Source organism: Phodopus roborovskii, unplaced genomic scaffold, assembly GCF_943737965.1.
Source record: "Phodopus roborovskii unplaced genomic scaffold, PHOROB, whole genome shotgun sequence".
In the NCBI taxonomy this organism is placed as follows: Eukaryota; Metazoa; Chordata; class Mammalia; order Rodentia; family Cricetidae; genus Phodopus; species Phodopus roborovskii.
This window is the reverse complement of record NW_026125665.1, coordinates 1273350-1298316: the sequence shown is the minus strand read 5'-3', so window position 1 is coordinate 1298316 and position 24967 is coordinate 1273350. Positions and strand designations below refer to the sequence as shown.

The following is a 24967-nucleotide window of genomic DNA, read 5'->3' as shown; positions in this document are numbered from 1 at the left end:
GGAAGCCACCGAATGCCTTTTTTCTTACTCAGACCATTCCACTTGGCTCCTAATCCCAACTCCCAGAAGAAAATCCTGAGAGTCTAAGAACAGCATGGCCCCTGGGTGCCCTCAAAGGTGACATCCCACCTAGGGCCTCACCGGGTCCACCTGGTACTCTCGGCCATAGAGCTCATGGCAGTTGTTGAAGATATACTCGTAGGTGGAATTGAGGCAGGCCTTCACACAGTCCTTCACCACCTGGCTGGCACGTGGAGGACTCTGCAGTTCCTGAACCTGAAGACAGAGACAGAGACGGGCCCTGGTGAGGATGGCCGGGACAGCAACACCAACACCCTGAGCTGAGTCTGAGTTGCTATGTGTTGACTGCCTGGTGGGTTTCCTCACAATGTTCTCATTGTCTGTGATTTATTTGTCTTGACTAGACTGGCCTCTGCTTCCAAGTGCTTTAGTTACCTAGTAACTTTTCCCCTTGTGTGCCTGTGTGTGTGTGTATGTGCGCGCGCGTGTGTGCGCGCGCGTGCAAGGGTATGCACACATGTACACGTTATATATGGAGGTCAGAGAACAACCAGTGGAGTTCAGCTCTCTCCTTCTACCATGTGGGTTCAGGGGCTTGAACTCACATTGTCAGGCTTGGCAGCAAGCACTTTACCCACTCACCATGTTGCTATCCCCACCTATGTGTTTAAAGGTGCAAGGTAGCAGTGGCCTCAGTCACACCGGTAGGAATCTTCACATGGCTGTGTGAGGACAGGTGTGGCTGCCTTGGGGGCACCCACCTTCATCCGGAAGAAGGTGATGCTTGTGAGGAGGTCCACTGTGGATTTGAGGTCCTGCAGCCGCTCGGGGCTGCTGGCCGGGAAGTTGTTCTGTGGGCATCAAGTGGGTGATGAGAGGCTTGGGACAGTGGGACATGGTGACAGCCCCCATTGTCAGCACACTGGGGCAGGGGCTGTCCATGCAGGGACACAGGGACATGTACAGGCTGCACTGAGTCCCCAGACTCTTTCCTCTTGGTGACTCCCCAACAGGCACACAAGCTCCAGAGGCTTGAGAACAAGAGCCTCTTACCCGGTACATGGACAGGTCGATCCTCAGGGAGTTGTGTAGCTGGTCCAGAAGTTTCACAAAGCGTTCTTTCTAAGTGGAAGATGAGGCAGAGCTGGGGTGGGGCATCTGCTGATATCTCTGAATATTGGCTACTAAGCTGAATGCTGCCTAACCGCTAGGCTCACCACCCAGCCAACCCCATTCCTTCTAGCTTTAAAAAAAAAAAAAAGATTTATTTATTTTTGAGTATAAGTGCTCTATCTGCATGTACACTTACATGACAAGAAAGGGTACCAGATCTCATTACAGATGGTCTTGAGCTACCATGTGGTTTGTGATTGCTTAGAATTGAACTCATGATCTCTAGAAGGGCAGCCAATGCTCTTAACCTCTGAACCATTTCTCCAGCCCCTCTTTCTAGCTTTTTGTTTGATTGTTTTTGAGACAGTGTTTCTCTGTGTTACCCTGATTGTCCAGGAACTCACTCTGCAGACCAAGCTGGCCTTGAACTCAGAGAGATTCACCTGTCTCTACCTCCTGGGTGCTGGAATTAAAGGCATGTGCCACCACTGCCTGGCCCCTTTCTAGCTTTTTGACACAGGGTCCCTGTATCCCAGGTTGGCTTGGACCTGGAGATCCTCCTGCCTCAGCCTCCTGAGAGCTGGGATGACAAGCATGTAGGTTACCACGCCCAATTTACATGGTGTCAGGGATGGAGACCCAGGGCCTCATTCATCCTAGGTAAGCACTGCACCCACTGAGCTACCACACCCTACCCACTGAGCTACCACACCCTACCCACTGAGATACCACACTGTACCCACTGAGATACCACACCCTACCCACTGAGCTACCACACTGTACCCACTGAGATACCACACCCTACCCACTGAGCTACCACACTCTATCCACTGAGCTACCACACCCTACCCACTGAGCTACCACACCCTACCCACTGAGCTACCACACTCTACCCACTGAGCTACCACACCCTACCCACTGAGCTACCACACCCTACCCACTGAGCTACCACACTCTACCAACTGAGCTACCACACCCTACCAACTGAGCTACAAGCATCCCACCCACTCTTAACATCCATCAGATTCCATTCTTACATACAAGCAAACAGAGGTTCTGAGGCAGGTAGACACTGGGGAGACACACTGGAGTTACTAATCACAGAACTGTGTACAGCCCTAGCCCCTAAGACTGACCCCAAAGTTGGAGGCCGCGAAGCGGTCAGAGGCAGACACGTTGGTGGAGGCGGTGGTGTGTGCGTAGTAGGCGTTGATGTTGGCAAGCAGCGTGCTCATGACAGCAGGTACCCCAGGGCACATGTACTTGGAGGAGAGGCAGGCAAAGTGGCTGGTGGGTGAGAGCAGGAGGCATTGAGTCTGGGGACCAAGACTGTGGGGTTCCCAGAACTCCAAGATACCATCTTAGCACAGCTTCCCCTCAGCCTGGATTTGCCTCTGAGAGTCCACACGTCTCTATCCTTTCTTCCATGTTTTTGAATTTAATTTTTGAGACATGGTCTCATATAGCACAGGGTGGCTTCAAACTCTATGTAGCCAAGGGTGAGCCTGAGATCCTGATCCTCCTGCCTCAGTCCCTTGTGCTGATGGCTCAGGTATGTGCCATCTCCTGGCTCATCTCCATCCGTTTGTCTAGGGACCACATCTCTGCCTCTCATTGGCTCCCTGCCTACACCTTCCAATAGTGGCATCTTGATAACCGCTAGAGATGTGAGACACCCTCCCATCCCCAGGTCTCCAGTGCTGACCCAGGCACCTGCCCACCCACTGTGCCCTCACGTCATGGCTTGGTAGATGGACTCCACACCATAGCGCATGGCAAACTCATCCACAATCTCCTGGGCCGTTTCATCATAGTAAACCTTCCAGGCATCATCGCCCTTGGCATCAGGGATCTTCACCACACCACTGTTCTGCACATCGGTCACAAAATGGAACAAGTTCTGTACCAGAGAGACAGGGAACCAGGGATGAGGAGCTCACCTCATTCAACCATGCACTGTTACCCAGCATATCTTCATCATCCAGGTTTCATATTTGTACTCATCTATCCATACACCCACCTACCCCCACTGATCATCCACCCAACCCTCCATGCACCCATCCATCCACCCATCTATCTGACTGTCCCACAAATTGTATCCATTCCCTGCATTCCCATCTGTCCATCCAATCATTTACCAATCTGTCTCCACCCTCTACCAACCTCCACTTCTCCAGATCCACCCAGCTACTCACCTTATTTCTATAGATTATTCAGTTCCACCCATCTGAATCTACCCATGCCCTCAGCCACACCCCAATCACTCCCTGGATCATTGATAATATTCTTCACTCCTCAACACTCATTTGAGCAACCCTATGTGGGGACAGAGTTTTCTCCCAAAGCCCAGGAAGGAGCAGGAGAGTTCAGGGCTGGGATCTGCTAGTAGTACAGCTATGAGAGCCAGCAGGGAGGCCCAGTGGGGATCCCTGGATGGGCCTTGATGCATACATAGGAGTTTATTATTTGTTAGGAGGAGAGAACCGTGTGAGGAAGCACCCCTGAGGTGCACAACTGCACAGTGTGTTGGGGAGTGGTAGACATGGTGAAGAAGCCAGCTGTATGCTTCTTGGCACTGGGGGCTCAGTTCATGCAGGTGGGTTACTGGGGGTGCTCACCTCATGCAGACAGGTGTACTGGACATGGTACGGTGCCACCTTCTCCTCCCCTTTGATCTCCACACTGATGTGAAGCCGAATGGCACCTGATACGGCAGACTTGTCTGTCCTCTTGTCTGTGGGTTGTGGGGGATGTTAGAAGGTCCGGGAGAGCCTGGTCTGCTTTAATGCTTATGAGGCTCTGAACCCTCCCTAACCCACTGGGGTCTCTCTTGTGCTACACTTCCTGGGTTCCTTCTCCCTCTGTTTTCAACCTCCCTGAGTCCTGCCCTCACTCACCCAAATTGTACCACACATCCATCTCTCCACTGAGCGTCCGCACCTCGATGATCGTTTGCCCTAGGAAGTCATCAGACTCCCTCTTAAACCTCTGTTTCACTCGGGATTTGATGTCATCATCTTCATCCCAGACACGTACTTTGATCCGGTCAGAGGAGTTGTGACACTCACTGTGTAGGGAGTCAGATTGGAGGACAGGCATCAGGCAGCCACCATGTGCCTGGTCCCAGAGGCCCCTATGACTTGGCCCAGAAGAAAGCCTAGTTTGGAGCTGGGGACCCAGTCAGTCACTCACAAGTGGAAATTCTCTTCCCACACTGGGTTGAGGTTTCCATAGATGGTTTTTGTCCTTTTCTTAGTCTTCCCGACCTGGACGGTGACATAAGGATCACTAGAGCCTGTCTTGTCCTTGGCCTGCAAGCCCTGGGCACAGACCACTGAAAGACACACACCACACAAATGTGCTTTCAAGAGGGGGAACTTGCCTAAGCAGCCACCAGCATGTGCCCTGGGAGACCTGTGGCATGGGCCAGCCACAGACACAGCCCAGCTACTCTTGCTAAAGAGTTCCACAGGACCCACAAGCTGATGCATCCACACACACAGACACACACACCCATCCTGCCACCCTATCACTTACCGACCCATCCATCCAAGCCTTCAGCCACTCACCCTTCCAGCCACTCACCCATCAACCTATCCACCCATCTATATATCTATCCATCCCTCAATATATTAGGTAAGCATGCAACACCCGCTCACCCATCAAAGCCTGCAGGCCTCATCTATTTTATGCACCATAGGTGGGACCACTCTTGAATGCATATGGAAGAGGCTTCCCTGAGGTTCCCAAGCTGGAGCCCTCTATGCACCCCTCAGGTCTGGGGGGGGGGGAGCCGGAGGCTATCTGCGCATGCGCACCTGTTATGCTGATTTTGGCAGACCACTTGGACGTGCCGTCCAGCACACTCTGCTTGACAGCCTTCATCTGCTGTGTGTGAGCACTCTTGGTGACAGCGAAGACTTCCTGGATCAGCTCAAAGATCTCGGGCTTGTTGCGCTCACGGATCTTCATGCGGTCCTTCAGCACCATGATGATGTTCTGCGTGCGGTCTTCGGCGCCATGCTTGGAACTCTTCTCCGCCGCCCCTGCCAACGACATGCACCTGGCCTTGGTGTCCAACTGCTCCAGCCTCCAACCCTCCATCCCAGGCCAGTCCACAAAGGCCCACCTTCTGGCTAAGCCACGCCCTGGATTCCACTCACTGGGAGTCTCCTGCTGTCCCAGAGCCAAGTCCCTTGAGCCTCTGCCACTCAGATTCTCTGCCCACCTTTGGGCTCCACCCAAGGCATTACCCTATGCTCATACTCTGCACTTCCTGTCTACTAAGTCCTGGGCTCTGCCCTCACCGTGAGTCACACCTACACGGTGTCTCTCCCCACCTAGTTGGTGTCTGAGGCCAACTGAGGGCACATCCATCTAAGATGCACCCCTCCAAGGCACACCCTGCCTCCCTCCCGCTCTTGTCACTGACCTATCACCCATGTTCACGTATAGCTTTCCTATCAGGTGGGCAGCCTTTCTTTCAAAGCCCCGCCTGTTAGATCGTGCGCAGTTTGACCACCCCTCAGTTGCCTCACCTCTAAAGCACAGTCGTGGGGGCAGATGTGCCTTTCTCACCCGGAAGCGGAAGCCCCTACACAGATTAGCACCCTCTATCTCCTCAGTTCCTCTCCACTCCCTCAGCCTTGAGCCCTCTTCTCCTGTTCCAGAGCGTAACCGTGGTTCTCAACCTTCCTAACAACCCTTTAATACAGTTCCTCATGTTGTGGTGCTCTCCAACCATAAAACTATTTTGTTACTACTTAATAACTGTAATTTTGCTACTATTATGAGTCGTAATGTAAATGTCTGATATGCAGGACATCTGATTTTTTTGTTTGCTTGTTATTTTTTTGAGATAGGGTTTCTTTGTGGAGCCTTGGCCATCCTAGAGCTAACTGTAGACCAGGCTGGCCTTGAATTCAGAGAGCCACCTGCCTCTGCCTCCCAAGCGCTAGGATTAAAGGTGTACACCACCAACAGCTGGCCTGTTTTTTTGTTTTGTTTTGTTTTGGTTTTGGTTTGGTTTTTGGTTTTTGCAGGATATCTGACATGGGACCCCCAAAGGGGTCATGACCCACAGGTTGAGAATCTCTTCACATAATCCTGTGGAGCCCCTCCCTTAGCCTAAGCCACGCCCATCAAACCTCTCCCATTGCCTTACCTCTAACTCATTATATACCTGCCTGACCCTAAGCTACTAGCTGGCCATGTCACGACCTCGATTCGCCCAACACTGCCTATCCACTCCCCCTCAGCTCACCCTCCCGGCCTGGCCCACTTCAACCTGGCCCTTCCCTCTCATCTGGGGCCCCTACCTGGCCTCAAGCAGCGGGCAGTGTGGTTGACCCAGCCCCGCCCACCTATCTCAGCCCCGCCCCCGGATGGCCCCGCCCCTCACGCTGCAGGCAGTCCGCGTTGAGCAGATCCTGGCACTTCTCGTGGCACTTAACGCCACACTCGGTGCAGCGCATCCCCTGCCGCGCGATGCCCCACAGCAGCCCCTCGCACTCGTAGCAGTAGGTGGGCGTGGTGGCCGTCCACACCTCGAAGTTATGCGGTGTGGTGCAGGAGATGGGGTAGATTAAGGCTTGCAGGGTCTTTTTGTAAACGTGATTTTTCTGTGGGGAACAAGGGCCGCATGGGGCTGGGGCGTCCCAGGTACCCCAGCCCCACGCCCTGCTCCTCTATCACCACAGGGGCACTCCCAGAGCCCCCCTCCACCCCACTCACCAGCTCCTCATTGTTCAACGTGCTGGAGGTCAAGGCCGAGGTGATGCCCGCCTTCCGCGACTGGACTAGTGACTATGGCAGGATGGTCACCAGGTGAGTGTGTGAATGCAGGTCGCAGTGCAGGGTCGTGGGGGAGCAGGGGGGAATTATCAGAAGGAATCCTGGGAGGTGAACTTCCCACACCCCAAAGGCTGGTCTTGGGAGACACTGGCCAAGCAAACTCTCAGCTGGGTCATGCATCAAGGTAGTTTGGAGAAGAGAACTCCTGCATCCCCACCCATGACCCTTGGGACCCACATGGGGGCGACAGTTGATTCCCCTGGGAGAGGGTTGTCTGGGGAGAGACTCCGGATCAAGATCACTCACCATAGCCTGGGGTCCAGGATGCATGGGGATGGAAATCAGGCTACATTAGTCCCAAGGACTGCCTGGGCAGTGCTGGCCCCAGGGCCACTGTGGGCAGGTGTACAGGCCACACACTGCTCACAATGGTCCTATTTAGGGTAGGAGCATGGAGCTGCTCACCAGGTCGCTCACGAGGGGAATGGGCTTCCGCTTCCTGATGTCTGGCATACTGTCAATGATGATAAGGCCACCACCTGGGCTGCAAGACACACAGTGACACTAAGCACCCAGGCCTGTGCTCCTGGCTTTACACCCATCCATCAAAGTGCAGACAGGACCTTTGACCTTGCCGTGGGCAGAAAGCTCCACATCTGTCAAATGACAAACTGAAGCACTAGTCAGTCTCCAAACCTAGAGACATGATTCTTTGGTTCTCATATGGGTAGGCTGGCAGAGACTGGTACCCTTACATAAAAAGTCAGTGATTAAATAGTCAGTAGCTCAGGAACCTGAGGCTGGAGGACTGCTCCAGGCTGGAGTTCAAGTCTAGCTTAGTCAGCACAGGAAGACTCCATTCAAATAATAATAATTAGCACACACCTTTAATCCTAGCTCTTGGGAGGCTGAGGCAGGGGAATCTCTGTGAGTTTTAGGTCAGCCTGATCTACAGAATGGGTTTCAGGACAGCCAGAACTGTTACACAGTGAAACCCTATATTTCAAAAACCAAAAACAAACAAAAATCTCTCCTGTAACCAAGATGCTCTCTCTCTCTACTTACCCGCCTTTGAACCACAGGGACTTGGACATCTCTCCTTCTCCTCGAGCCTGCAGGACAGACAGACCAGTCAGCATTATTGCCCCTCTACTCACAGGACAAGTTGTATAACCCTCCTGTCTCCTACATGGGTGAGGAGTCAGGGCAGCCAGTCCTGCACCTCCTGTGTACCCCAGGCTTTTGGGGTTTGAGCCTGTAAAGCAGGCTGCAAGACACAGAGCACCTGTCAATCAAACGTCTGTCAGTTCTGAACACATGACATCATTTTCCCATAGAATCTCGTTGGTCTCTTTTTTTATTTTACTTTTCGACTGAGTCTTCCCATGTAGTAGTCCCGGATGGCCTTGAACTGCAATCCTCCTGCCTCAGCCTCTCAAGTGCTGGGATGACAGTCCTGTGCCATCATATCCAGCTAAACATCTCTAATATTCTTTACATTTTTACTATGGCTTTTATGTGTAAAGATGTCTTGCCTGCATTTGTCCGTGTGCCATGTGTATGTCTGGCATCCACAGAGGGACAAGGGTGCTGAGTCCCTTCTAACTGGAGTTACAGACAGGTGTGAACCTTCACAAGGTACTGGGAATCTACCAGGCCCTATGCATGAGCTGAGACATCTGTCCAGCTGAATTTTTACATCCTCTTCTTAAATGGAGAAGAAACCTGGTTGGTATGTCTGCACTGTGACACCAGACAGTCTAAGCAGTCCAGCCATTTGGATGGCCACTCTAGATACAAACACGGCTCGGTCCACAGTCCAGGACTAAGAAGCCTCTGATGCCCACTCTCTCATCTCCTCCTACAGCTGGTCACCCCTCAGCCTCAGACAGGCAGCAGCCTTCGCGTGCCCCAGCAGGTGACTGTTCTGCCAAACACCAGTTCTAACGCTGACCTCTGACCTCTCATGGCTTCCCTGACCTCTCATGGCTTCCCTGACCTCTATCTTTACCCCAGTTGTGGCTTCTTCTGTCTCAGCCTCCAATTCTGTTCACTACAGATTTGGAAAGTCCAAGTTTCTGAGGGGGAGGCCGGGCTGGGGACAGTGGACCAGAGAGTATAGAGCCAGAGGGTCAGAGCAGGGCCAGGGTCAGGAAAGCTCAGGCAGTGGCCTTCCCATCCGTCTGCTGTCGAGGGGAGGTGGGTGGTGGGCATGATATTGTGGAGAGTGGTTGTGCTGGTGTATGGGTGATGGCAGGTCTTGCTGGGCATGGCCTCCATACCCAGAGTGAACAGGGGTGGCATGGGCTGGCCTGTCACTCACCTCCTGCAGCTGCATTCGCACCTTGTTGAAAGCTCGCAACCAGTTAGATTTGGCCCTGGACATAGTATCCTGGCCTTCCTGATCCTCTCGAGACCTGAAACTAAGCCAGGGAAGGCAGGCAGAGGCTCAGTGGAACCCTGGCCTCCTGTTCACATTCTTCCCACCCAGTGGGCAGCCCTCTGGAGCCCACAGAGCTCTCTGTATCTCAGCCCTGTGAGTGCCCTGTGCCTCAGATTTCCAGATACCTCTCTTCAGCCTTGGGGGGCTCTGCTTCCTGTGTGCACTCTGCTGCCGCCATCTCTTCAGGTGTGGGCTGCTTGAGGATGCCCTTGGCTATGTCAGGGGCTTCTGTGGGCACGGCTGGGACCTTGTCATCCTTCTGAGGTGTGGCTGGTGGGAAGCTGATACGCTTGAACTCTTTGGGTTCAGCCACAGTGGTATTCTCCTGCTGGGCATAGCTAGCCAGGTCATCAGGCACCTCCTCCTCTTCCTCCTCTTCCAACTCCTCCTCTTCCTCCTCTTCCTCCTCCTCGGGCAGCTCCTCATCTTCCAAATCTTCTTCATCCTGGTCCCAATGGGGAGAGTCCTTGTGGTAGCTCACAGAGCTGTGACAGGAGTGGTAGGAGTCACGGTCCCTTTCGTCATCCAGCTCGGAGCCCTGCAGGCTGTGCTCATCTGGGTCGAAATCCTCACTCAGCTGTGAACTGCCCTGGCTCAGCTCTCCAGAGGATGCATAGCGGCTGCTGCCTGTGGGGCTGCAGAGAAACAGTTAAACCTTGGTCACACTGCCAACCCTGCACATGCACTGTTCATCCAGGTTCACAGTAGGAGCACACAGAGCATCTACTGTGTGTTCACTCTTGCTCAATATATGTAGGCCCCCAACAAGCCTGTGATCACCATTGATTGAGTGCCTATGTGTGCTTGCTGCTGGAAAACAGACCACACATCTGCTCATCTTGGATTGAACACCTACTATGGGCTCATTCTTTTCTGCTCCAGGAAGACAAACCTGCAATGACCCACACATGTGCTTATCATGTATTAAGCACTGAGTGTGTATGTGTTCTTGCTCAAGACACTAGGAACACAGGTCATGTCACCCAGACACCTGCTTGGCATGAAATGAACACCTGTTGTGTGCCTGCTCCTGTCCCAAGCACCAAGAAGTGCTGGCTTGGCTAAGACAAACAGGCTCTTCCTCTCCTGGTACAGATTCCAGCCTCAGTACCCACTCCCTTCCCCTCAGCCCTGGACACTCTGGCCATGTCCAGTCTTCCATTATAAGCTCCTAATGTTTGCCCTATGTCATCCCAGACATAACTTGTCCCTGCCTATGGCCAATCACTGAACCTTCTAGCACTCATTCAGTCACTCAACAAACCTATTGTTCCTCATCTTAAATACTGCTGGGGCCTCTTCCCTAACTATCCCTGGGAGTGCTGTTGTAATACCTACTGGAACCCCTTAAACTCTTGTTTGTCAGTTGGAAGTGTTAGCTACATTTAATTTGCAAGGAGCTGGAGGCTGGATAGGCCTGGATGTTAACCTGGACACACACACACACACACACACACACACACACACACACACACACACGCCCCCTAGGAGAGGAGACCTATCCACCACCTCAGGCTTGCTCCCTCTGCTTGCACTAAGGGTGGTGGGACTTAGTGTCACCAAGTTTCTTTCCCACCACCTCCATTCCAACACATTCCCTGCCCCTTGCCTCCCTCCAGTCACACAGGGTCTTCCTGCTTGAGCTGCCCACCTGGTAGCTGCAGCCACACTACCATGTTCTTTGCCAGGACCCCCGTGCCCTGATGGAAGTCTTACTTGGCCTTTGATGGATACTCCAGCTCTCCTCCAGAAAGCCCTCCCGATGTTCCTGACCCGGCTGAGCACTGACCCCATAGCAAGTCCAGGTTCACACCAGCCAGCACATTCCAGACCAGGCAACATGGCCTGAGTGGAGGCTGCTCTCAGAAGACAGGTGGATTCTGTCCGTTCCTGCTTCTAGAAAGCATGTTAGTCCTTCATAGCCTGTCCACAGCCAAGCTTAGTGGGCTCACACACCTGTTCCACTGTCTGCCGCTCTCAGAGATCCTCACAAGAGTCTACCAGAGATGTGTGGAAAATGAGAGTGGTCCATCCCTAGCTGCAAACCAGAGGTGGGCACACACCTGTTATTGCAGCACTCGGAGGCAAAGGCCAGGAGCACATGTAGCCAGAATGTTTTAAATGGGGCGTGCATGTAGGATGGGAAGTGGTAGCTAGGTCTTGTTTGGTTTGGCTTAGTTCTTCAATATAGAATTTCTCTGTGTAGACCAGGCTGATCTCCAACTCAGAGATCCTCATGCTTCTGCCTTCCAAGTGCTGGGATTAAAAGCATGTGCCACCAGTGCCCAGATTTTGTTTTGTTGAGACAGGGTTTCATGTAGCCCAGGCTACCCTCCAACTCCCAATGTAACTAGAAGAGCTGTGAGCTCCTAATTCCCCTACCTCCCTCCATCTTAAAAGGCTCCAGTGCTAAAGAAAGCACCAAGGGCCAGCGAGATGGCTCAGTGGATACAGGTGCTTGCTACCAAGCCTGGTAACCTGAGTTCAATGCCTGGGATCCCACAAATTGTTGAATGACACACCCCTCCACAGACACCCACCCAAACTAAAGGAACAAATGTAAATAAAAATGTTCTGTGAGATGGGCCCAACTTGACCCAGGCAGGACCCTAGTGCACTCCCTGGCCCCACAGCCACCTGAGTGCCCTCGGCTCTGAGAATTCCTCATAACTGTGCATGGAGTCGCTGTAGGACTCCCGGGACCCTAGAGGGGGTGGCCGCACGGAGTACTGGTGCACAGAGGCATTGGGCTGCGATGTCGTGTAGTAGGGCGGCGGGATGCTGTTGCTGGTCTCACTGCGATAGTCACTGTCCCGGTCATCCACCGCACTGTCGGGATCGTCATCTGCAGTAGAGGCGAGAGCACATAATGGGGCTAAACCAACCTCCCAGGCATCTTCAACCTCCGATACCCACCCCACCCCCACCCATGTGAGGGCTGCAGAGCTCGTGAGGACAGTGCCCCAACTATGGGAAGATGGGGGGCACACTGTTTCATTTGGGATGGGGCCCTGGCATCAGCATAGTCTGTGTTAAGGCCTGAGCAACCGTGGGGACTCCTCAAACAACCTGGACATGGACGCCTCGGGCTCACTTCTTAGTGTAGGTCGCCCTCTAGCGGACAAATGTTCTGACACTCAGGACAGTTTGTGGCACTCACCCAAGCACCCTGCTGTCCAACCATTTCCTCCATCAAGTTATCTGGCTTTTGTCTTTGACCCAGACTCATAAACCAGTTCAGCTCAAACTGTGTAGCTCTCTCCAAGTAAAAAAAATTTTTGGGGGGGGACAGGAAAGCCATCTCGGTTGGAGTCTGTGCTTGTTTACCAATTGTTCATAAAATTACTACATTTATTCATTGTAGGGCACACATGACAGCGTCTGCATGGAGGGCAGAGGGATAGCTATTATAGGAGCCGGTTCTCACCTTCTAACATGTGGGTCCCAGGGGTCAAACTCAGGTCATCAGTTTTGGCTACAAGCGCCTTTTACCTGCTGAGCCATCTCGCCTGCGCCAACATACTTTTTTTTTTTTTTTGATCAAACTGCCTGCATCTACCTACACCATTTCCAGGCATTTTGAGATAATCATCTGCTTTGGGCTCCATTAGCTTCCCCTTCACTCAGCAACACCTTCTGCCAGATGGAGTTTTTAACCAGAAGTATTTGTGCTTTGTACATCTGGTGCTGGAACCAGAGCCTCATGCATGTTGAGCTGGTGTTAGGGACATGGGGGTGGCTTTCTACCCCCAAGGTGCATGTGCTTTAGAGAACATGGCCCTGGGGTTCTGTGCCTGACTGCGGTTTATACCTGGGTCCACTCTCCCACATTGGTGACATGGGGCCACTTCCAGAGTGATAAGGAAAACAAGCAGAAACAGGAGGTGAGGTTACACATGGAGACAGGTGAGGGGGTCCCATTGTCAGCTAGGGACAGTTAAGTCCCTAACTCAGTGTGTGCCATGGCCTCTGACTCCACTGTGCCCCACAATGCCTTGTCCAGTGCAATAAGGAGCATTGGGCTCCCTGAGGTGCCTGTATCCCCAGAACCTCCCAGTGAGTTACTTACTCTGCTCTCCCCAGCCAAAGTAATTCCAGTTACCTATGAGAGAACAGACAGAGAAGCTAGGGCCACGCCCCTCACCCCAGCCTCCCCAGGGCCTGTCAGGTGGGTCTCTTGGTCCCACTCGGCCACCTTGGGGTGTGGGCTGTCATTCCATCCCAGGTCAGTGCTTCCCCACATCCCCGACATCATCTCCAGCATAGGAATTTTCAAACCACAGCCCCCTGCCTGCGCCTGAGGGTGTGGGAAGTGGTCTTTCACCAGCTCTTGGGCTCCCCAACAGGATGGACCAGGCAGGTCCTCCTGCCTCTGTATCCCCAGCACTGTGCCCAGCTTTAACAGGTCCTGGGCTTTGTAACAAACTTTACTTGCTGACTGAGTCATCTCATTCAGCCCTAGCACATTCGCCTTTCTGTCTGTCCATTTTCTCCCTTGGGAATACCAACTCTACATACATCTTGATTTACTTTTTTTGGTTTTTTCTTTTTTTTCTCAGAGAGGGTGAGTGAGCAGCTTGAAGCCACACAGCCTCCCACTGGCAAGGCCAGAGACACAACCATGTTCTCCATCACTCTCCAGCATTCCACATCTCAGAAAAGGCTGTGAGGTCACAAGGCCACCCCCTCAACTGCCTGTTCTGGGACATTCAGGGTTTAGTGATGGACAGTGGTGTTCACGGCCCCAGTTTGAACCCTGCTTTGTCTTCAGTTTACTGGTCTAGGGGTTCTCCATGCCTCCTGCAGCCCCCCCCCGTTCCCTCCAGCCCCAGTCCCTGTCCTGGGCACTTGGGGGAGTGGGTGGGGGACACTGAAGAGAGTGAAGGGAGCAGATGGAGGAGGCTAGAGGATGATCTGGGGCCACACAGGTTGAGTAGGAGCCCGTGGCTGCTGAGGACTCCTGAGGAAGGGACCTCTGTGGCCACCTGGGTGTGTATGGGTGTTTGAGGATCAGACTACCACCACAGGGAGGAGCCGCCTCTGTGACTAAGAGGCTCAGTGCAGCCCAGCTCACACCTGGTCCAGCTTCTCAGAAAGCTGAAGCAGGAGGGTGGCTGGAGCCCAGGAGTTCAGGTTAGGCTGGGCTACACAGGAGCCACAGTGTCCCTAAGACAGTGGTAGCAGATGTGATGGGGTCTCTTAGCCCTAGACTTCATGTATGGCTTGGCCCTGGCGATCACTTTCTCAGGTCATCGAGGCAGCTGAGGCAGACGCTGTTGGAGATCTGCCGCGTGCCCTTGGCCTGGCCCCAAGGTGCAACCCACTGGACAGGATAGCAGCAAGAGGACTCACAACACTGGCTGCTGGGCACTGGCAGTGGCTTGTCTGGCTGGTCCTGGAAGGCGTACTGGGGAGAGGACAGTGAGTCAGGAGACAGCAGGGACATGGGCTTACCCCAACAAGCCATTTACACCAGATTTCACGTACCCACAGAGTGGATAGGGAGGCAGAGAAGACGACTAAGGAGGAGCAGGCAGTGTCTGGTCAGCCACTCTCACCCCCCACCCACCCAGGACACCACACAGGGCTCAGCTGTGGCCTGGGACACTCTGTTGCACAGAGGATACTTCAGACAGCCAGGCTGAAACTGGGCTGGCAAGGAAAATGGGGCATTCCAGAGTGTCCCCGTATGTGCCTGGAGAGGTTGAGGTGGCCAGACTTCCCATGATGAACCCTGAACCTCACATGCCCTCAGTGTGCTGGGCTCTGAAACATCAGGAAGCCAGGCACAGGGAACAGATGCTGGAGTACACACCTCGTCCTGGTCACGCATGGCATTCAGCTGCTCCAGCTTCTTGGCCCAGTATCGAGCCTCCTCCTCAGGGATATCTGAGAGAAAACCACCATGTCAGGCCCGCAGGCCCTGGCTGGCTGGTGTGGGGAGCAGCCTGGGGAAACCCAGGAAGGTTGGGAACACCCAAAAGGCCATGGTCTCTACCATCTCAGGCCCCATGATGAATGCTGTGGTCTCTGATTGCGCGAAGCCCTAGGACTTACCCAAGGGCAGCTCAAAATGCGCGTCCAGGAGGATGCGGTGGAAAGTGGGGTCCTTGGTCCCACAGATCTCACTGTCTGCCATGATGGCTTGAGAGTCCAGTGTCAGCCACTCTCCCGGACCCTCCTGTCATTGGCAAAGGCACAGGACTAGGGTTAGAGCCCCTGGGAAGGCGACAATCTGAACCTTGACTGCACACTGGCCTCTCTTGAGGTGACCTCCTCGTCCCAGTCCCTGCCACTTCACAGGTGAGGGGTTTTGCAGTTCAGGCTCCTGGTCACCCTCGGGAGACTTTGTGAGGAAATGAGACCCCCCCCACACACACTGTTCTGGTACTGTGAACAACTGGGGCCCACCCTGGCCCTCAGTTTCTTTATTGCTCGTATGATGACAGTCTTCCGTGAAGAACACCTTCTGCTGTGGGCCACTGAGATCATGTCCCAAGATTACCAGGCCAAAATTACCTTCACACCTGTGGGTCACTGAGGAGATCTGGTTCCAGCTTTCATGGATGCTGTATTTACCCCTCCCTTCACTCACTTACTTATTGGTTAAAAACAAAACAAAAACAAATATATCCTGGTTCTTGTCAATGTAGGGTCTACCTTGGGTGGTAGTCCCCCAACACGTCCCAGTCACTAGCCTAGCTCCTGAAGAGCCCACAGTCCAGGGACACAAAAGCCCCAGACCATCAAGGCCAGGAAAAAGGAGGTTGGACCCTTAACTGAGACTAAATCTGGGATGTAGAAGCTTTGGGGAGCCTCCGGTGACACTTGGAACTGTCAGGGAGGAGTCAAGTCTCTCTTTAGACCACAAGCCCCTGGGCCTCTGCCAGAACCTCCTTCCCTATTTGTCACTCACTTCATTGGATTGACGGATGGTCCTTAGCGGGATCCACACAGTGCCTACCATCGTATCCCAGATGAGACCCTTGTTCCACACCTCCACTGTCAGGCCCAGATCCAGGCGGTTGATCTCACTGTGCACAGGAGATGGGGACAGAAGGGGAATGGGAAGGGGAGAAGGGAGGCTCAGAGAGGTCAGGGAACTGGCCTGAAGACACACAGCACTGCAGGAGGAAGCTGGGCCTGGAGGAGCCCAAGTGCCAACAAAGGTAACACACTGGTTTCATTCTATGAAGGGAAACTGAGGCCCCAGGAAGGAGCATCTAGCTTGGACTATCACAGGCAGCCAGAGTTGCATCCAACAGCACAGAAATGGGGACAGGAGGGATCATCACGCCTTCTGTCTTTCTGGCCCTTCCTGAGGCCATGAGGCCCCAACAACACTGGGCAGAAGATGGACACACGCCTCCATGGTGGTTCCTGGCCAGAATCCTCTCATGGCATATGTAACTTGGGGTTAGCCATGCCTGAGTCTACACACTGGCCAACCCACGCTGAGTGACTTTTCTGGGTGCAGCCTGTTCGGTAGGCATCGGAACAGATGGGACAAGGACAGGTGTGTTGGTTCAGGAGGCTGAGGCAGGGGGTCAGCTTTTCTGTCATCTTTAGCCATAGTGAGGCCAGCCTGGGCTACATGAAACCCTTCCTGGCTGGGGGTTGAAGGGAGGGTACAGGTATTAATTGACAAGTATTTGTTGAACAACAGCAGGAGCGACAAACCCCTGGGGATGAAGTGGAGAGAGAAGAGGGTCCCAGAGGGGAGACCAGCTGCGCAGCTGGGGGAGGGGTAAACCAGAGAAGGAGCTCCTGGGGCCTGGGAGAGCAGTGAGTTTTATTTAAATGACACTGAAGAGGCTTTCCTACTACCTAGAGGGCAGCAGGCTGAGGGTTACAGGAGGGTAAAGGAGAGGGCAGAGGGGAGGGACCAGGGATGGGGCGGAGGGGCCTGGAAATGTGGTGGATGTGGCACCTGGTGGTTAGGCGGGGCCCTCAGGAGGGAATGGAGTAGTGACGTGGACATGCCAAGCTGTGTCTTCATGCTGGAAGAGGGGCCTGGGCCTGGAGTATGACCACACTGGGTAGGGGTTGATGCACCAGAGATATTGGAGCTGCCTGCTTGGGGAGGAGCTTAAAGAGGGAGCTTGTTCGGGGCTAGAGTCTCGGTGAGGTCTGGGGCTGGGCCTGTTGAGGTGGGTTTTGTTTGGATTTGACCTGTGGGGTCTGGAAGGGCTCTGGAGGTGTGGTCTATGGGGGGTGTGGTGTTGGGGGTAGGGAGGGGAGATGGGACTGAGGCCCCTCCAATGTGTGTTGTGGCGGGGCTGTAGGTCGTGCCTGAAATGACCTGTGGTGGGCAGGGCCTAGGTAGGAAGGATTATTGTGGGTGGGCGGGGTTTGTGGTGGGCGTGGGTGGAGCCTTCGGTGGACTGGCCTGAAGAGAGCAAGCGGAGCCTGTGGTGGGCAGGGCTGCAGTGGGATGGAGTCAATTCTGAATAGGACCTGTTTGGGGGAGCCTATGGGGACCCCAGGCAGGGCTATGGGTGAGTTCTTCCTGTAAGATGAGATGCTAGCAGTGGTCCTGTTTTGAGGTGGGCGTGTTTTGTGGGCGGGGCATGTCGCTGAGGGATTGTGGTGGGAGGAACTTTTCAGCGGGTGGGCTTGTGGTGGGCGGAGCTTCTGGAGAAGAGGTCTATTGTGGGCGAGCCTTATGGTGGGAGAGGCCAATGAGGGCGGGGCTTCTCACTCACAACATGAAGTCCTGCTCCCAGCTGGGCTGGCTGCCTCGCACAGCAATGGTGGTGCTCTTCACGTTCTGCACCTTCAGGGTCACGTATGTGTTGAACTTCTCTGCAGCGGAGAGTGGGGCAATGGCCGGCTGTCCCCTCCCAGGTCCATGTGCTCACCTCAACCCCGTGAACCAGCAAGCCCGGGTCCCAGAACTGCCAGTTACCATCCAGTCTTAAAATTACACGGGGAAAATGGAAGCCAAGTCTAAGGAGTTTGGGGAGACTGAGGCCCCAAGAGGGACTGACAATCCATGCAGGAGGCTGGCCAGTTCAAGGACAGCCTCAGCTACAGAATGAGTTACAAGCTAGCCTAGCCAATTAGTGAGACCCTGTCTTAAAACATAAAGGGACAGACAGCTAGAACTGGAGTTTGGGGTGGGCGGTATCCAGGCCTTGCATTTCACTTGTATCTCAGGCACTCCCTGACCCTGGATCTCTCCCCAGGACGACTTCTGGCCTGGCTGGGGACAAAGCTTACACTTGAGATGAACCTGCCGTCTATATGGCAACAGGTGCCGAAGTCCCTCCTCAGGCCCAGGAGACCAGACAAGAACAAACAGGACGACAGGTGATGGGCACAGTGCAGTACAGCCAGGACAGGACACTTACCTTGGGCACCATCAAACTTGGCTTTTTTGACTGTGAAGAGACAGCAGCAGGGTGTGGGGAGGTGAGGGAGAGAGCAAGGCATGCAGAGATGAAGACAGAGATAGAGTGATATAGGCAAGAAAGGGAGACATAGGGGAGAGAGATGAAGGGAAGAATTAAAAAGAGGTTCCAGAGGCAGAGAAGAGGAGGGAGAGGAGAAAGAGAAGGGGGGAAGGGGAAGAGAAGGGAGAGGAGGAGGGAGAGGAAAAAGGCCATCAGATAGACTCAAGCAGAAGGTGTCTGGCCCATGGACACAACCCTCCCCTTCCCCCAGGCTCCCTGTGGCCCCTTCACTCCAATCCAACAAAGCTGGAACTAGGGATGTGACAGGATGTTTCCCCTCAGAGGCCTTCCAGGGTGACATATACATGTGGAAGTTCCCAGACATTCCCTGTGACCTGCAGGGTCAGAGCCCCTGACTTAGTTGTTACCTTGAGCTTGATGCTCAATACTCCAAATCCTGGTGGAGGCAGAGCCTATGGACAGAGGACCCTTGCCAACCTCTGTCCCTTCTGGTCTCCAGCTGTCCTTCCCTTCCCTTCGCTCCCTGCCTCTTCTGTCCCTTCCCTTCCTTTCCCTTCTGAGGTGTGTGTAGACAATGTACAGGTCCCTCGGCAAACCCAATTCAGGGACAATAGTTGTCTTAGAAAGCTAGGCTCACCGGGCATTGGTAGTGCACGCCTTTAGTCCCACCAGTCGGGAGGCAGAGGCAGGTGGATCTCTGTGAGTTCAAGGCCAGCCTGGTCTACAGAGCTAGTTCCAGGACAGGCTCCAAAGCTACAGAGAAACCCTGTCTCAAAAAAGAAAAAAGAAAAATAAAAGAAAGCAAGGCTGTCTTCCCAGGCCCCACCAGCCCTTGCCATCAACATAGCTGGCTCCCGGTGACACTGTGGATAGTCCATGAAAGACAGTCTTGTGCACATGACCATCTTTTACTTCAAAAATAGAATCACACACACCCGTTCCAGACCTCAATATGTGAGCTCCTATGCTATCACCAAGTCCCTGCTGAAAAGCCCTGTCTGTAAATGCCAATAAATTTGATAGTGTGCCTGTCACACTTGTGACTGTGGAGCATGGAGAATGATGGACACTGGGGGAAGGGAACAGGGATTCAGGCCAGTGTGAAGAATTCTACATTTTTCACCCCAGTGCTGTGTGACCAGCAGTTAGTAAGGGAGCTCACTTTCTCCTTAGTTTCCTAGACCTAGGCTGATGTCTCCCCCACTCCCCGACCTCCTGCTTCATCCTCTTCTCCTCTTCCTTCCCTCTGGCTCCCTGACAAGTTCCCCTCCCCCTCCATGATCCTTAGCTTCTGTGACTGGAGGATGAAGGCTATTGCCAGCTCTCATCCCCAACCCCCATGTTGGGCGGAGACCTGAGGCTCTGACTGCCCAGGCTGGCTAGGTTAGGACCCAGGAGATCCAGGACAGGGAGAGGGGAGAGTCAGCAGAGGGGAGGGGATTAAGGGGGGGAGCCGGGGAGAAAGTGGTTAGGGATGAAGTCTGGGAGAGAAATAAGAGACAGAGAGGAGAGAGTGTCAGAAGGGTTTGGGGAAGGGTTTTGGGGTGCCTGTGCAGGGAGTCAGGGGGATGAGTAGAGGTACTTGGGAAGGAGGAGGGTGTCTGGGGAGGGAGAGGGTTTCTGGGGAAGAGGGAGAAGATATCTTGGAGCAGGGGAAGAATAGGGGAGGGGAAGGTGTCTGGAGGAAGGGGAGGGTCCTTGGGGGAATAGAAGGGGAGTCTGGGAGACCCAGGTTGGGGTTCTGCCTGAAAGTGTCTGGGGAATGGAGGGTGGGGCAGGCTAGAGCTGCTTTATCTGTGTGTCCTCCTCATCACGCCCCCGCCACATCACATCCTGCCACCTCTCAGCGTCGCGCTGGGGTCAGCTTCAGAAGTGCCTCATAGGCTCAGCTATTTATAGGGCATTGCGGGACCCAGACCTCGGCGCTGCTGGGGATTAGGTGCCCGCCCCTCTCATGGCCTCAGTTTCCCTTCCTGGGCAGGGCAGAGGTGGAGCTGTCTCTCCCTTGGGTCACTTATCACCCGCACTATTTTTATTCCCTACTGGCAGCCTCGGATGCTCAGATCCATTTTCTGATTAAAGACAACTGTCCTCGAGAGACTGGTCCAGGTTCATTGGGGCATGGTGGGGGACCGGTCCAATGGGAAGCATCTGGAAGGCCACAGGGCTTACTAAGCAAGGCCACTAGACCTTTCAGGGAGCCTGTGCACGCGGAGGGACTAAGCCAGGACTGTCCCCCTCCACCGCACAGTCACTGGGAGCAGGTCCCTGTTTCTGCAAGGTATCAGCTAGGGACAGCGTCTTGCAAAGGATTCTGGGAAAGGAGGAAGGAAACAGACCATTCCAGGTCAAGTATCTCACAGAATGACCCTGACCCAACCTTTCTCCCAATTCACAGCCAGCCAGAGAGTCCTCTGAATGTCCCTGGGGCTCAGTTTTCCTCATCTGTGAGGTGGGGTTGCTATGATGAATGGACAAATTCGACTCTGTTTCCATTCAGAATTCAAGGCACACACACACACACACTCATGAATGCATACACACTTATATCCCCTCCTCTGCTCATTTTATTCATGAAATAGTTATGGAAACTTTCAGATATATGCTTGTTGTCCTAGCACTCCTGAGGTTAAAATCAGAAGTTCAAAGACATCCTCTGCTTCTTAGTAAGATCCCAGCCGCCTGGGTCACCTATGGCCCAAGCAGACGCTGGTGATAGGACAAGTGCAGAGGGATTGATTCAGCCACTGAGAATGTCCCCCCCTTCTTTTTTGTGTCTTTGCTATTGGGTTTTGTATTTTGTTTGGTTTTTTGAGGCAGGGTCTCACTATGTAGCCCTGGCTGTCCTGGAACTCACTCTGTAGACCATGCTAGCCTTGAACAGAGATCTGACTGCCTCTGCCTCTAGAGTGCTCAGATTAAAAGTGTGGGTCATCTGTTCCTGGCTAAAATGTATCTTTTTCATTTTTAAAGACAAAAACAGAGGAAGGAGTAGGGAGGTAGCTCATGGGTAAAGAGGCGGCCACACAAGAAGACCCGAGTTCAGATCCCCAAGGCCAAGGTAAAGAGCAAGAGGGATGGCAGGTACAAGTGGATCCTGGAGTCCCAATGATGAGTGAGCTCGAGTTCCTGTAAGAGACGGTTTCAACAATAAAAGTGAGAGATGCCTCAGCAGGCAATGATCCTGGGGATCAAATGATGGAAGGACAGAGAAGACTCCCCAAGTTGTCTTGATCTCCACAAAGTCTATAGAAGTGAGGGGTGGGGTGAGGTATGGTCAAGTATGTGTGCCTGTGTTGGGATGGGAGGGGATCTTCCTCCCTATACTTTATTCTTGTGTGTATGCCAGGGCTCATGTAGCCCAGGCTGGCCCGGAACTCATTACTCCTGATCCCCTGCCTCTGCCTTCCAAATGCTAGGATGATAGGCACGTGCCACCAGGCCTGGTTTATGTGGTACAGGGGATGGAAATTAGGCCTTCCAGCATGCTGCAAGCACTCTACCCACTGAGCTACCACAGTCTACCCACTGAGCTACCACACCCTACCCACTGAGCTACCACACCCTACCCACTAAGCTACCACACTCTATCCACTGAGCTACCACACTCTACCCACTGAGATACCACACTGTACCCACTGAGCTACCACACCCTACCCACTGAGCTACCACACCCTACCCACTGAACTACCACACTCTATCCACTGAGCTACCACACTGTACCCACTGAGCTACCACACTCTACCCACTGAGCTACCACACTCTACCCACTGAGATACCACACTGTACCCACTGAGATACCACACTGTACCCACTGAGCTACCACACCCTACCCACTGAGCTACCACAGTCTACCCACTGAGCTACCACACTCTACCCACTGAGCTACCACACCCTACCCACTGAGCTACCACACCCTACCCACTGAGCTACCACACTCTACCCACTGAGCTACCACACCCTACCCACTGAGCTACCACACCCTACCCACTGAGCTACCAGTCTACCCACTGAGCTACCACAGTCTACCCACTGAGCTACCACACTGTACCCACTGAGCTACCACACTGTACCCACTGAGCTACCAGTCTACCCACTGAGCTACCACAGTCTACCCACTGAGCTACCACAGTCTACCCACTGAGCTACCACACTCTACCCACTGAGCTACCACACCCTACCCACTGAGCTACCACACCCTACCCACTGAGCTACCACAGTCTACCCACTGAGCTACCACACCCTACCCACTGAGCTACCACAGTCTACCCACTGAGTGCAAGCACTCCATACATTAAGCCTCAGCTTCAGCCCATCCATGTATGTGCATATTCTAACATTGATCAGCATATGTGTGGACAGTCCAGATCTGTGTCTGCAACATGGAAGCTTCTATTGCAGGAAGACTGGAGCCCCCATGGAGTCTTAAAGGGTCCAGGGCCTAGCTATGAACACGTAGGGACAGTAGTGGGTAGGGCCCTGGCTAGCATGAAGGTGTTCCCTCTTCTTTGAGGCTTTGACCAAGCCCAGCCACTGTCCCTCGCAGGTCTCGCTTATGCCTCCCTATGGTCTTCCTCTCCCAAAGCCCAGCCATTCAACCCCGGGCCTCCCCAGCTGGGGCGTTCAGGGAATACAGTACAAATGTTGCCCTGGGCCTGGCTTTCCGGAAGCCTTCTTTCTGATGCTGCCCGCCCTCCACCCCCGCAGCCGAGCCTCCGGTTTGCGTCACACAAAAGGCAGGATGGGAGGATGCGGGGTGCAAGGAGCTGCCGAGAAGGGGGTACACCTCCATTTCTGGCTGGGTCTGTGGGAGCTACTCAGAGGCTCCTTTTCACGTTCAGCTCCACTTACTTCCCAGACCTGGAAGTCCCGACAGCTCAATGACCCTGAGAGGTCAGAATCCTTCTCAGACCGGTTCACGGAAAAGGCTTCCTGTGCCTTTAAGAACACCCGCGTCCACCCAACTAGAGCCAAGCACCGCGGGGCGCGGGCGGGAGGGGCCCGGTTTGTGAATGAAGTGCGAGCGGAGGGGGAGGGGCAGAGGGGGAGGGGCAGAGAGGACGGGGCCAGTCTGGCACGCGCAGCCACCGAGCTCAAATCCGCACTCCCGCCACCCATGGTCTCCAGTAGTTTGAGATCTGAGGGTGTAGGGGACTCGACCTCCTCCCCACACAGCCTCAGGGAGATGGGGAAGAGAAGGGACGCAAGGGGACCCACCCTCACCCCAAAGACCCAGAGTTCCCAACTCTATCGGCATGCAATTCTATCTGGCTACTCTGCTGCCCAAGGTCTACAGCAGCAGAGTTACCCCACGGCTGCTCCTGGCCTCACCCAGAGCTTCGAGGGGTGCAGGGGTCACACATCTCCCGTGGTTCCCGGGAGCGTGGGCCTCTGTGCAGATGGCGTTTTGGCCCCAAAATAGCTGTGCCCCCCCCCCGCGCGTCTCCCTCCCTCCCTCCAGCCCTAGGGGTGAGGCGAAGAGGGGACCACGAGCTTCCACGGGTCCCACTGCACTGTTTGAGGGACACAGAGAACCGGAGGGGTGTCCCCACACCCAGACCGAGCCCACTACCCCCACACCCCGCACCATTTCGCGCATGAGCCGCCCGACTCCCCGGGCCCCTACCAACGCCTACACAGCTTCTACAAAGGCGCCCAAGCCCCGCATTCACGCGTATTGTGCGGCAGGCAGAACCCTGGAGCTGATCCGTGCGCGCCCTGCAGCACGCACCGGGGGTCCCCTCCGTGGTGCAGCCAGGTTCGGCGCCACCACGTGGACCCTGCACCTTGCCCGCGTCCACGCAGCCCCTACCTCCAACGCACAGCAGAGACATGACTCCGGGCGGCCAGAGCGCGGCGGGCGCAGCGCGGGGCTCGGGGCTCACTCACGCCGGGGCCCGGCCGCCGGCCATGTCGCTTCAGCACCGGGGGCGCGGACAGCGCCCGTCGCGCGCTCCCGCTCGACGTGGGTGGAGCCGGAGACGCGTGACGGGGCGGGGCCGGGCCAGACGCCTTAAAGCGTGAGGACAGGTCGGGTGCCTAGGCTGGCTCCCTTTAGCTGCAAGCTCAGCTTCTCTGAGTCCCTGTTGCTTCCTGTCTAGGTTTCTATTTCCCTCTCTGAGCCACCTAACCTGTGCTCTTATTTTACATCCTACTGGGTAACAAAACTCTTATTTGTTTT

At 54.3% G+C, this 24967-nt stretch overlaps 1 protein-coding gene across 1 annotated transcript in view; it reads right to left on the bottom strand.

Annotated features, from left to right (window-relative positions):
- Positions 1-24747, bottom strand: part of Unc13a (unc-13 homolog A) — a 46701-nt gene extending 21954 nt beyond the window's left edge. The window contains exons 1-24 of the mRNA XM_051178140.1: positions 24599-24747; positions 18724-18753; positions 18076-18175; positions 16287-16404; positions 15428-15551; positions 15186-15259; positions 14723-14777; positions 13440-13472; positions 12008-12215; positions 9496-10005; positions 9251-9350; positions 7993-8039; positions 7393-7471; positions 6868-6939; positions 6536-6755; positions 4953-5180; positions 4327-4468; positions 4032-4201; positions 3753-3868; positions 2871-3034; positions 2271-2421; positions 1075-1143; positions 783-872; positions 142-276 (exon numbers count right to left, since the gene is read on the bottom strand). Coding sequence (XP_051034097.1) covers positions 142-276; positions 783-872; positions 1075-1143; positions 2271-2421; positions 2871-3034; positions 3753-3868; positions 4032-4201; positions 4327-4468; positions 4953-5180; positions 6536-6755; positions 6868-6939; positions 7393-7471; positions 7993-8039; positions 9251-9350; positions 9496-10005; positions 12008-12215; positions 13440-13472; positions 14723-14777; positions 15186-15259; positions 15428-15551; positions 16287-16404; positions 18076-18175; positions 18724-18753; positions 24599-24620 — 3057 coding nt within the window. The 5' untranslated portion in view covers positions 24621-24747. The remainder of the gene's footprint in view (positions 1-141; positions 277-782; positions 873-1074; positions 1144-2270; positions 2422-2870; positions 3035-3752; positions 3869-4031; positions 4202-4326; positions 4469-4952; positions 5181-6535; positions 6756-6867; positions 6940-7392; positions 7472-7992; positions 8040-9250; positions 9351-9495; positions 10006-12007; positions 12216-13439; positions 13473-14722; positions 14778-15185; positions 15260-15427; positions 15552-16286; positions 16405-18075; positions 18176-18723; positions 18754-24598) is intronic.
- Positions 24748-24967: the final 220 nt, after the last annotated feature.